The sequence below is a fragment of the Rattus norvegicus genome, chromosome 19 (assembly GCF_036323735.1).
Source record: "Rattus norvegicus strain BN/NHsdMcwi chromosome 19, GRCr8, whole genome shotgun sequence".
In the NCBI taxonomy this organism is placed as follows: Eukaryota; Metazoa; Chordata; class Mammalia; order Rodentia; family Muridae; genus Rattus; species Rattus norvegicus.
Genome location: NC_086037.1, coordinates 435,067 through 447,346, shown reverse-complemented (window position 1 = coordinate 447,346; position 12,280 = coordinate 435,067). Strand labels below are relative to the sequence as shown.

The window sequence follows — 12,280 nt, the reverse complement described above, 5'->3', positions numbered from 1 at the left end:
TCCCAGGGGTGTTATGCAGGTGATAGTGGATGCACATCGAGGTGGAGAATTGCAATTTTCTTCTTATTTTTTAAACTTTTATGTGTATGAGTGGTTTGCCTGCATGTGTGTCCGGGCACCATTTGCATGTCTGGTGCCTAAGGAAGCCAGAAGAGGGTGTCGAATTACTTGAATTTGAGTCACAGACTGATGGGGTGTAATGAATCCAACCTGGGCTCTTTGCAGGAGCCACACATGCTCTTAACTGCTGACTTATTTCTCTAGCCTCCCCCCGCCCCCAACTTTATTCTTTTTAAAGACTATTTCATTTTACTTCATCTCATATTTTGTGTGTGAGTATTTTTGCTTCTAAGCTTGTGTATGTATATACACTTTCATGCCTGGTGCCTGTGAGAGTCAAAAGAGGGTGTCAGATCCCCTGGACTGTGAGTTAGAGACAATTGTGGGCTTCCGTGTCAGGGCTGGGAACCAAACCCAGGCCCTCCACAAGCACGAGTGCTCCTAACCACCGAGCCACCCAGCCACCCAATTTTATTCTTTAAGTATTATAAATAAATATAGAAGAGGCCTCAATTGCTATGAAGAAGAAGGGACAACAGGTTCTGTACCATCCAAAGATCCTGAAGGGATTGTAGTTCTTTCAGGGAAAGAGTATTCTGTTCACTGCAGTCGACAGACTCTACACTTCCCCTGAAGGCCACTGCCTTGCCAAGCTGTAGGTGATGTTTCTAGCTTGGGGATCTAGAGCTTCAGTAATGTTAGAATTGCCAGATGTGAGGGTACATGCCTTTAATCCCAACACTTGGGAGGCAGAGACAGGCAGATCTCTGAGTTGAAGTCTAGCCTGGTCCACAGAGCCAGTTCCAGGACAACCAGGGCTACAGAAAGACACTCTGTCTCAAACCAACAACAAACAAGTATTGTCAGAATCTCTATGGTTGCTGATCAACCCCAGTATCCAGAGTATGAGTCTTCTACCCCTACCCTGAGGTAAGATCTGTATTGAGAGCCCCTTTCTGCCCTTGGGTCAAAGAGGGCAACTTTGAGGTCTAGCAAATCACTGAGGTCAGCTCAGCTGACGAGCTATCCATTAATGAAACATCTTTATCTAGGGAAGTGGAAGAGGAAATTGAGAGAGTCAGGCATACAGAGGAGCCAGGTAGGTGAGATGAAAGGTCAGCCAAGAGCAGAAACGAAAACAGCAGCCCCTGGCCAATGTCTGACCAGCAGAGAGATTTTACACATGGTTCATCAGTTCTCTTGGGCATAGGGCCCTGGGTGCAACTATTTGTCTGTCCTTCCATCCACCCATCTGTTAATCTTCCCCAGACTGTCTGCTGAGGCCTATCCAGAAACAGTCTTATCCTTGGCACAAGGCCACATGTTAAGATGAGTCAGATTGGGCCTACTGGAGTCAGTGGGTGGAAGACAGAAGATATACCAAGACGAAGGATACAGCAAGCACCAGGGCTGGTGGATGGGGAAAGGTTGGGCCAAGGCAGGTCTTAAGGTATCTTGACTACAAAGGGAAGGGCCAGCAGGGGCATTGACGTCCAAGAAGAGGCAAAGAGAACACACAAATAGTACGTTTTAGGAAGACAAGCAGAAAGTCCCTGAAGGAGGGAGGGAGGCTCCAGAGCATGAGAGGAGGCTGGGAGGCAAGACTGGATCTGCGATTCCACTAGAATGTCTTCAGTGGGTCTAGCTTCCTGCCAGCACACTGGTTGATGCTGTTACTTTCTACTTTTATTTCAGGGTTCTAATTGCCCTTGGGCCAAGGGTTTAAAGATTGCCAATCCTATGCCTGTTTCCCACATCTACTCCAAGATGCCCAGATCCTCATATCCACAGGATCCCCTTGTCCTCGTAGCTTCTGAAATGAGACAATCTGGGTATGAACGCCTGACGCTCCAGCTAGCCGACCTTGGGCAAGTCATCCGACCTTTTCCTGCCTCAGTCCCCTATTGTGTTCTATAGCAGCAGTATAGGCGCTATGGCTGGAAGAGGTGGCTATATCACAGGAAGGACCCAAAACTTGACCCAGCGCCACCACAGCATCTGGAAAAACAGGCTAAGTAAGCTTCAGTTCTGGACGTTTGCTGGTCAGTGGAGCAGGGAATCTGGGGACCCAACATCCAGGTCTTCAATGATGGATAAGCCTGGGGTGGAGGAAGCAGTGTGAAATCCTGTAGTCCTCAATGTGGATGGTATCTCCTGTCCCAGAGTTCCTATATGTGCTGGCAAAAAGGGAAGGAGGGTGGTGGGGACTCAGGACCGATAAGAGATGAGGAGTAGGCTTATCTCTTCATGACCTCCTACTTCACTGGCCAGTGGGCGTGTGGGGGCAGGGCAGGACCAGCCTCTTTTGCACTGTTGGGGGGTGGGGGGCGGGTCCCTGGGGAACCGCTCCTCCCGCCCGCCGCCACTTTAAGAGGCTGCTCCACAGCAGCAAGCGAGGCCGGAGCGGCAGACGGAGCGAGCGGACAGAACGGAGTCGGCAGGTGCAGGGCCGCGGAGACAGCAGCGGCATGACCGGCCACCACTGTTGGGGCTACGGCCAGGACGACGGTAGGCGCAGACCCCTGGTTCTCACCCAGCTGGATTCACTGCGACCCGCGCGTCCGACCAGGTTTTTCAGAACCCGCAAGCCCCACGCTCCAGAACCCACTCGGACCTCTCTCTCTCTCGTGCAGTCCTCAGAACCCAACCCCTGCCCTGCTTCCTCTGATCCGGGCGCAAAGTCCGTGCTGGCCCCAGGCCTGCCCGCGAACCACTGGGTAGCTGAGCGCGTCCGGCCGCCGCCTCCGCGCAGCGCGGGACTGCAGCGCTGGGTCCCACCGGGCCCCGCACTCTCGCTCCCCCGGCGTGCGCAGCGCTTGCAGGTGGCTTAGGGCGACGGAGGCGGGAGGGGGGTGGCCGAGTCGCAGCGCCGTGCGCGGGTGTCATTGCGGGGAGCGCGCACAACGGGTATGCAAGGACCTCCTCGGAGCTGGGCTCCGTGTCCCCACGAAAGAGTTTCCCCATTGGAGTGTCCGAGCTGCGGTACAGACTGGTATGCGGGGAAAGAGGGAGAAGGGCACTTCGGGACACAACGGGAACGTCTGGGTTTCTACACCTAGTAGAGTGTTTCAGTGTGTCCTAAGTGAGTGGGGCCATGGGTACCGGGTCTGGCCAAGAGGACCGTTCCCCAATTCTACCTTAGTTTCCTAGGCATGGTGAGCCAGACACCTTGAGTGTGGGTCTGGGGCAGGTCATCTCCGTTTGGGTGGGTTTCTTGCCAAGAAGAGATAGGGTGCGGGGCAAGGAAGAGCTTCTCTATTTCCCAGAGAAGAAGGATGATCACCCAGGATCCCGATTGTCAGGAGGGGAACCCAGGCAGGAAAGTGAAGAGGGGAGCAAGTGCTGGAGGGGGTACTATTCCTCCAGCCCCACTTTTTCCAGGGATTGTCACTTTGTGAGAGCAATTGAACATCCTGGGCTATTTACTGTCTGTGGTAGGAAATTGCAACTGACCAGAGGGAATCCCATGGTTGCTGCATTTTTCTGCCCTCTTTGGGACCCTCAAAGACTAAGAATCATGTTTTTTGGAAGGACAACCTTAGATTTGGACATACTAGACTGGACAGTGACATTCAGGGTAAAAGGGGGTGACAGAGACCAGCAGAGATGGCAAGAGAGGCAGAGAAATGCCAGGTTAATAAAAGACCATCTTCTGCCTGCAATGCATTGGATCCACTTTTAAGTGCCGCCCTGCCGCCCTACCGCCCCCGTAGTCCCAGTGCCCGTTCCTCACCTTCCTACTAGCCCTGTCCTCTAGCTCTGTGCTTTGAGCATCCTTGAACAGCTTGTTCTCTTCAGGCACCTACCCCTCACGCAGTCAGACCTGAGCGGTCCAGCTCAGGAAAGGGAAGGACAGAGGACAGAGGTGCCCAAATGCTGCAGCGCTCACAGGGCTTCAAAAATAACCCACTAGGGCTGGGCCACCATTCTGAGTCATCCATTGGGGACACAGCTCTGTCGGCACCTGCTGCTGTTTTCTCGGGAAAACTTAAGAAGCCAAAAAGGGGGAGAAGCACCAGCCGGCAGTAGCTCTAAAAATAGGCTGCCTCTCAGGATGTTCCCCAGGGAGATGCTGAGCCTCCCCACTGCAGATGGAGTCTCTGGGAGGCAGGTGGTGGGTGCCTGTGGGTGTGCATGCAGGTGTGTGTGTGTGTGTGTGTGTGTGTGTGTGTGTACATACATGCATTCTTGGGTATATGTGTGCATGGGTATGCGGTCCTCTGTGGTCCCTTCATTGGGATTCCAGTAGAAGGTGTTTATGTATGAGGGTGTATATGTGTATGTGTCAGATGTATTCAGCAGGGTTGAGGTGTATGCAGGGAGAGCTTGGACTTTCATGATCTGCTCAGTCCCGGTCACTGCATATTCATGCATATATGTATGTACACAAGAAGATCTATATGGACTTGTCAGCACATGTTTGAAGAAGACAGGTAGAGGCAGTACATACAGATGCTATATGTTTATACCCATGCATGTGACATGCTGTGTGCTTATACTGGTATATACATACATACATACATACATACATACATGAGCACACATGGCTGGCATGGCTGACCCCCCATTTCTCATTTATGACATAAACCCCATGCTACTTTCTACCCTATAAAGTTGTGGTTGTGAGGAGAAAACACATCCCCTACCGAAAGCCAGGTTGATGAGAGTTTTTATTATTCCAAATGTCAAGTATGTGCTAAGTTCCTTGGGGTACAGGAAGAGGCCAAATTGCTGATAGGGTTAAGTAAAATAGAGAGGCTTCAGATGCCCAAGGGCATCCCTGAGTGTTTGCTGGGGGTTGGGTGGAGTTACTCTCTGGAACCACCTCTGAGCTTATGGCTGTGTTATATGCCCTGTCCTATAGTACTTCTCTGGGCTCATATCCATGTTGGGGAAGGGAATGGATTTGAAAGCTGTTTCCCTGACAAGGTAATGGCAGGTGAATGAAGAAACGAAAGAGGTGGGATTAGGATTCAGGGTTGTGCTCCCCAGAGCTTGTCTTATCCCCCAAAAGCTTGGCTGGCCTGAGTCCTTGACCCTTCTCTACCTATAGGCCCTTCAAATTGGCACAAGCTGTATCCCATCGCCCAGGGAGACCGCCAGTCACCCATCAATATCATATCCAGCCAGGCAGTGTACTCACCCAGCCTACAGCCACTGGAGCTTTTCTATGAAGCCTGCATGTCCCTCAGCATCACCAACAATGGCCACTCTGTTCAGGTGGACTTCAATGACAGTGATGACAGAACCGGTAAGTGGCCCCTGCCAAGACCTGGCACCAATCAATCCCCTTTGGGCTCACACCACCTCGGGTGGGCAGTCTTAGGAGCGGCAGCTTGCTGTGGTAGGGAAGTTAAGCTCTCCACTCTCACTGGCTGTGGTAAAGCCTGGAGCTCAGCGTCAGCCTCTCACTGCATAAAATGGAGCAATAAAATCTACAGACATAGAGGAAGCAGTGGAAAAAATTTGAAATGATGTTTATAGTCCTGAGTAAAACAGATGTTCAAGAAATGCTAACTCCCTCCCTTCTGCTCCTCTCAGAGCTTCAGATCAGTTTTGTTTTCACTCTTAACCACTCACTGACCTGCCTGTGGCCTGGACCCCAGCCCTCTTCACTGTGATCAGGACAGGCCCCCAAAGGAAGAGGAGGACTGAGGTGTTCTCTGTGTCCAAGTACATGCTAGAATTCAGGCAGCCACACCTAGGTGGTGGTGGTGCATGCCTTTAAGCCCAGCGCTCAGGAGGCAGAGGCAGGCAGATCTTTGAGTTGGAGGCCACCCTGGTCTAGTACTGAGCAAGTTTCCACAAGGGCTACATAGAGAAACCCTATCTCAAATAAAAACACACAAAAAGAATTCTGCTAGCCTCTCATTTAGTCTTCCCAAGAACCCATTACAGTGGCTGAAGCTCAGTTGTAGAGCATTACCCAGCATGCACAAGGCCCTGCATCAACCCATCTGGGGCTAGGGATACAGCTTAGTTGGGACAGTGCTTGCTTAAAATGCAAAATTCCCTGGTTTGGAGCCCCAGCATCTCATAAAACCTAGGTTCATTAGTACATACTTGTAATCCCAGAATTCCAGAGGTGGAAGTGAAAGGATACAAGTTCAAGGACAGCCTTGGCTACATAGTGAGTTTTAGGCCAGCCTGGGTTAATGATCCCATCAACAATACCTCTCTGCCACCCCATCAGATGGGTTAGCAAATCCTCAGTAAGGGAAGAAAGCCTAGCAGACCCCTAGGAGCAAAGGACAAAGCACCCCTTCATACTGACTCTAGAAAAAGTTTCACACAGAGCCCCAGACATAGTTTATGGAGAAGCAGTCTATTGGCCGGAACATACCTGCTACAGCTTCATAGGTCCCTCCAACTTATCCCTGACCTTCAAGGTCCTCCCCATAATGGTCTAGAGTGAGGCCTGCAGGAAATTGTGGCAGTACCTTCAGAGGCCTCTTTGCTTTAGGACTAGAGTCCAGGTTTCCAGAATAAATCCTAGGCCAAGGCCTTAGGAAAAACTGTATAGTGAAGGAACATTCTTATCACAGAGTCTGAGAGAGAGAGTGAGTGGGATGAGAAGAGAAACTGTTAGAGGTTTTTTTTTTTTTATATAAGGAAATGTAATTTATTTTATTTTATTATTTTTATTTATTTTTGCTCTTCCCTGACCCCTACTCAATGAAAGCATTCAGGAGAACTTAGCTGTCAAACAGAAAATCAGGAGAAAAGAAAGCCCAGCCTTTCACAAGGAGAATGACTTTAGTTACTTAGCTCTGAGTCCCCTTGTTAGATATTTAAAAAAAAAAGAAGAAAAGAAAGGAGACTGGGCTGTAGTTTTTCCAGAAGAGGCAAGCCTAACTGAGCTTTGGAAAAAAGAGACTACATATTACCTAATTTTGTATTCTAAGAAGAGTCTCGGAAAGGCAATAAGGGACCCTGGATGACCCTGGGTGGCAGTTATGTTGGAGCAGTTTTCATGGCTGTCCCTTAGAACAGCCTTTCAGAGGTTCAACTCAGCCTCTTTGTCTTAGGACCGGAGTCCAGATTTCCAAGGCAAATGCCCAGGCAGAGGCCTTAGGGAATAGTCTTCAGTGAGTATTTAGATTAACTGGTCTGAGGACTCACACTAGAGGCCTGGCTGGAGCTCTGCTTCCCCAGGGAGCCAGTGGAAAGAGGAAGACAGGTGGATCTCTGCCATCACCCACTGTAGGTTACTGTGGAGGTCAAGTGGGCTGAGACCCACAGAGCTTCAAATCATAGAGAGTTCGCAGTGAGCAGCAGAACGTCTACAATCGTATAAAGTGGCTGTTCTCAGTCTGTGGAAACTGATCCTTTGGAACTGTGGATCGAATGACCCTCTCAAAAGGGTCACTTAAGACCATCAGAAAACACAGATATTTACATTACTATTTATAACAGTAGCAAAATTACAGCTATGAAGTAGCAACAAAAAGAATTTTATGGTAGGGGGCAGTCATCCCAACAAGAGGAACTGTATTAATGGGTCAGAGCATTAGGGAGGTTGCAAACCACTGATACAAAGTAAGAAGTGGGACACCCCTCTGGCACCATCCTGTAAGGTTAGGAGAAGTATGCTCAGACAGGTTGAACCCTGCAGCTGGATCTGCAAGTCTCTGGACCACAGAAGGCTAATGTTCCATGCAGAGCCACCAAGCTCAGGCCCTGATCTCTTTTGTACTATGGCCTTGGATAGCCTACTTCTGACATAAAGTAGCAGAGATGGACCTCTGGACTTTGTCCTGGTCACCAATTGTGAAGTGGCCTAGTGGAACTGAGCTTAGAGATGTCACTTGATCCTAGGAGCTCACATTCAGGCCTAGCAGGGCAGAGCCTTTCCACGCACTGATCTCTTTCAGATGGAAATTCTATCAGTCCCAAGAGGCCTTATGTGTAGCCCTAGATCACCAGCTCTGAAGGTGAGAAAGTTACAAAATCACCATGGCTGGGGTCCTCCAAAGAGGCTATTTATACAGGAGGCTCCAGAACTGACTGGGGATGTAGGGACTCTCATGAACGAGCCTCCTGTTCCAAGGCATGTTCTAGCGAGGCTCCGGTTGGAGGGAAGCAATGAAGCCTGGTTGGTGGGGCACAGAAGCTATGGGTTTGTACAGTGGGTATGTGATCTTGCCTCAGTTTCCTCCTTTCCAGCCAGGCAAGGTGACACACCCCTTTAATTCCCAGCACTGGGAGACAGAAGCAGGCAGATCTCTGTGAGTTCAAGGCCAGCCACAGGCCAGTCTGAGATACATAGTGAGACCTTGTCTCAAATAAATAAATACACAAATAATAACAAAAGCAAGATAAAATTGGTCCCAAAATAAATTCTGTGCCTCCTGAGCTACTGAGATAACTAAAAAAGTATTTGTTTCCGTTCAGCCGAGGGTCAGGCCCCCAGAAATGGGGTGCCTATTGTTGTAGGAACAAAGGGTCTGAGAAACTGGAGGCCAGCTTCCACAGGAAATCTGACTGGAGTTGGTTGAGAGGGTCCAATACAAAGCCCTACTCTATCAGAACAGGCTCCTTAACTATTCAGTAGGCTATCACACCTTCTGCCTTGACCCAGGCTGGGAGTCACACTGTAGGGACTGGAGGGACAAACCCATGTCCTATCCAGCAAGCTTTCCTCATGGAAGATATAGTCCTTAGCCAGGCTTGGTAGTGCATGCCTATGATCTTAGCTACTCTGGAGGCTGACGCAGGAGAACAGTACGTTTGAAGCGAGTCTAGCAACATAGCAAGACTCTACCTCAAAATAAAAAAGTCCAAAAAGCATTGGCGATTATCTCAGTGGTAGAGTGCTTGCCTACAATATTTGAGGCCCTAAATTCAATCCCCAGGACAGATAAATTATGGAGCAAGCCCTTGGTTGGGATATAGTTCATCAATAGAGTGCTTGTCTAACATGCATAAAGCCCTGGGTTTGATCCCCACCATCACAAACACACAGACACACAGACACACACACAGCCCTAGGTTTGATTCCCAACATCACACACACACACACACACACACACACAGACACACCACACAGTCCCTACCTGGACTGCCTGGGTCCTGGCACTGTCGCTCACCAAGCTGATTTTCTCCTATATAAATGGCTACATCACACTTCTTTCCACAGTGGTTGCCGGGGGCCCTCTGGAAGGGCCCTATCGTCTCAAGCAGCTCCACTTCCACTGGGGCAAGAAGCGAGATGTGGGCTCAGAGCACACAGTGGATGGCAAGTCCTTCCCCAGCGAGGTGAGATCTTTTTCACTGCATCCCTCTGTTGCCTGGGGAAGAAGGGCATGTGAGGTAGTGGGGTTGGCTGGGGCTCAAGAATGCCTGAAGAAGGGCTCTGAAGAGCATGTGGAGGAGCACCTGGGGCCTTTAGGAGAAACACCCCCCCACCGCCCCATCTGCATGCTGTCCACACGTACCTGAACTACACATGCTGGAGTTTTAGGACAGACCCAGAATGGGATGGACACTGCCTGTGGTTCTCCAGGGACTCTCTAGGATCCTGAGGTTGTAGCCCCACCTCCTGCAGAGGGAGCAAGGGAAGACTGATTTCATGCCCTTGCTGTTTCTGGAGGCACTCAGCCCTGGCCTGGCCTGGCTTGTTCTTGCCTCTCCAGCTTCATCTGGTTCACTGGAATGCCAAGAAGTACAGCACTTTTGGGGAGGCGGCTGCAGCCCCTGATGGCCTGGCTGTGGTTGGCATCTTCCTGGAGGTGGGTGGTGGATCCCCAGGGCTGGGAAGAGTATGGGAGACTCACGTTCCCTTAGTTTTGGAATGAAGGGATGGGGGCTCACACCGTCTTCTTCCGGACAGACAGGAGACGAGCACCCGAGCATGAACCGCCTGACAGATGCACTCTACATGGTTCGGTTTAAGGTGAGACCGGCAGGTTTGCTGTTCCTATCTGGAGCGGCCAGCTGGTGAGAGAGAGTGGTTGAGACTGGCTCATGGAGTGGCCCATTCACTTTTGCATTCTGGCATCACCCCTAGCTAAGACCCAGTGTGAGGGCTGGTCCCTCAGGCCACGGATCTGGCCTTCTTCATCAGGACCCTATGGGTGCCTAGCATAAGACATCTAATCATATGGACGGTGGTCTGCACCTCTTCCCAGAGAGGGCATCCAATGGGAAGGGTATGAACAGGATGACCAGAGAGCCTCCGAAGCCACAGTTTTTACATGTAAGCAAACCAGAGAGACTGGCCCTGGCTGGGAGGAAGCACCCAGGGTCACAGTTATTTGCCTACAGTTTACATCATCGTGTCAAGAAGAGGCCCAAATGTTACTGACAGCAATGAGCAAGGAAACCCCTGGGCTGGTCTTGGTAGGAGCTCTGTACTAATTCCTGGGTTCTCATCCTTCTCAGGACACCAAAGCCCAGTTCAGCTGCTTCAACCCCAAGTGCCTGCTGCCCACCAGCCGGCACTACTGGACCTATCCTGGCTCCCTAACCACACCCCCACTCAGCGAAAGTGTCACTTGGATTGTGCTCCGAGAGCCTATCAGAATCTCTGAGAGGCAGGTGAGTCTTCCCAGAGTTCCACGGATAAAAACATTCAGATTCCAGCCCTGGCAGGATGACTCCCAACCAGCAAGATGTGGTCTGGGCCTGTCCATTTGGCCATCATTTTGACTACTAAACCATAGGATCTTTGATTGATGTCAGCTTGCTTGCTAGTCCCGAGGACCCAACCACGGCAGGAAGGGAAGTGGCCTGATCCTGGGATCACTGTGCTGCAGTCAGAAAGCTGCAGTTGCCCAAATGCCTCAGTTGGACAAGATCAGAACAAGACTTCTGGTCTCCTGTTCAGGGGCTCATTCAGAAGCAAATAACTAAGGTTGACTCTCAAAGAAAAGAAAGGGCTGGGAGAGTGGAGTCACACAGGAGAAGCAGAGGGTAGAGCTCCCTGAGCAGCATCCGGGATCTAAGAGAAAAAGAGCACCCCGCCCATCCCCACCCTGACCATCCTTTTTGTCTTAAGATGGAGAAATTTCGGAGCCTGCTTTTCACCTCAGAGGACGATGAGAGGATTCACATGGTGAACAACTTCCGGCCACCACAGCCGCTGAAGGGCCGAGTGGTTAAAGCATCCTTCCAGTCCTGAATTTCCCACCCACCCATCCAGGGCACCATCCTCTCAAGGGCTTCCATGTCAGCAGACACCAAACCATCTGAGGCTCGCTCCCGAGGGGTGGAGGGTGCTACAGGCCCTCCTTCAGCTGGCTTGCTCCTTGACCACATTGAAGGGTTCTGAATAGAACTCTTGAGTAGGGGGTAGCCTCCTGCTGCCCTGGGGGCTAGAAGAACAGGAACTGAGCATAGCCCAAGCCTGGACTGCCTCTGTTCCCCCAGACCCAAAGGCCCTGAGAACTTCCTTTTGTCTTCCCTGTTGGCTGTATCAGCAGCCCCAACTGGAGTTCACACTGTGATGGCCAAGACACAGCTCCCCGGGGGGTAGGCAGCTGTCTCAGCCATAAAGACTCAAGCAATAATTAGAGGTGGGCAGAGCTGCCCACTCTGCATTACCTCTTCTTCAGGCCTCTGCCATACATGCACCTCACTGCCAGGCCATTACTATAGCACCCAGATGCTGGAGGCGATGTGGCCTCCTCCAGCCATCTGCTGCCACGGGCAGGCCCTGGCTTTTGCTTATATACTATCTCCCTTCGTTCCTACCCAGCCACCAAAGCCACCTACATAACAAGCCACTCATGTACTAGCAAATAAATTCATTTATTCATGGAACAGATTCTCCCCGAGTGTCTGTGCTGTGTCCAGTACTGTTCTAGGCTCTGGGGAGCGGGTGCTAGTGAGTCAAGAAGGGACTAGCACTGACTGGGGTAGAAGCTGTGGGAGCAGTGTGAGAAGCTCCCTCTTTGGGAGAAGATATTATTTCTAGCCAGTGTTCTGAGGCCCAGAGGAGTTTGAGGTAGGACAATTGTAAGGCTCCCAAGGGAGAGCTTAAAGTGACAATAGAACTGATCTATAGGGCAAGGGTTTGGGTGGGGGTGGGGCTACTAAGGAGCCATTGGCAGGGCCAGGTGTGCAAATGGGACAGATTCCTGCAGAGTGAGGGGAGGAAGTAGTGGCCTGTGGCTAGGAGACAGAGAAAAGCAGAGACCAGGTGAGAAAGAAGAGACCAGAGAATGTTTCCAGGTAGAAGGTAGGACACTACCCTGAGAGGAATGGATTGCCCATATTT

The 12,280-nt window shown here is 50.9% G+C and overlaps 1 protein-coding gene across 4 annotated transcripts; it reads left to right on the top strand.

Moving 5' to 3' along the window:
- Positions 1–2,419: 2,419 nt before the first annotated feature.
- Positions 2,420–11,827, top strand: Car7 (carbonic anhydrase 7). 4 transcript variants are annotated; one of them, NM_001106165.1, is made up of 7 exons: positions 2,433–2,568; positions 5,114–5,311; positions 9,200–9,318; positions 9,696–9,791; positions 9,893–9,955; positions 10,444–10,599; positions 11,060–11,825. In NM_001106165.1, exons 1-7 carry the CDS (start codon positions 2,529–2,531, stop codon positions 11,180–11,182), a joined length of 795 nt encoding a protein of 264 aa, NP_001099635.1. In that variant the 5' UTR covers positions 2,433–2,528; the 3' UTR covers positions 11,183–11,825. The 4 variants fall into 4 exon arrangements, with proteins under 4 accessions (XP_008770465.1, NP_001099635.1, XP_063133905.1 ...); XM_006255051.5 differs by lacking the exon at positions 2,433–2,568 and adding an exon at positions 2,643–3,052 and having other exon boundaries at positions 11,060–11,827; XM_008772243.4 differs by lacking the exon at positions 9,696–9,791 and having other exon boundaries at positions 2,420–2,568; positions 11,060–11,827.
- The last annotated feature ends 453 nt before the right edge of the window (positions 11,828–12,280 follow it).

Excerpts from the sequence above, each read along its gene's own strand:
- Car7 (NM_001106165.1), top strand. The coding sequence starts at position 2,529 with ATGACCGGCCACCACTGTTGGGGCTACGGCCAGGACGACG. Across the intron at positions 9,792-9,892 it reads TGGTTGGCATCTTCCTGGAG|ACAGGAGACGAGCACCCGAG; the intron begins GTGGGTGGTGGA and ends TCTTCCGGACAG. Across the intron at positions 10,600-11,059 it reads TCAGAATCTCTGAGAGGCAG|ATGGAGAAATTTCGGAGCCT; the intron begins GTGAGTCTTCCC and ends TTTTGTCTTAAG.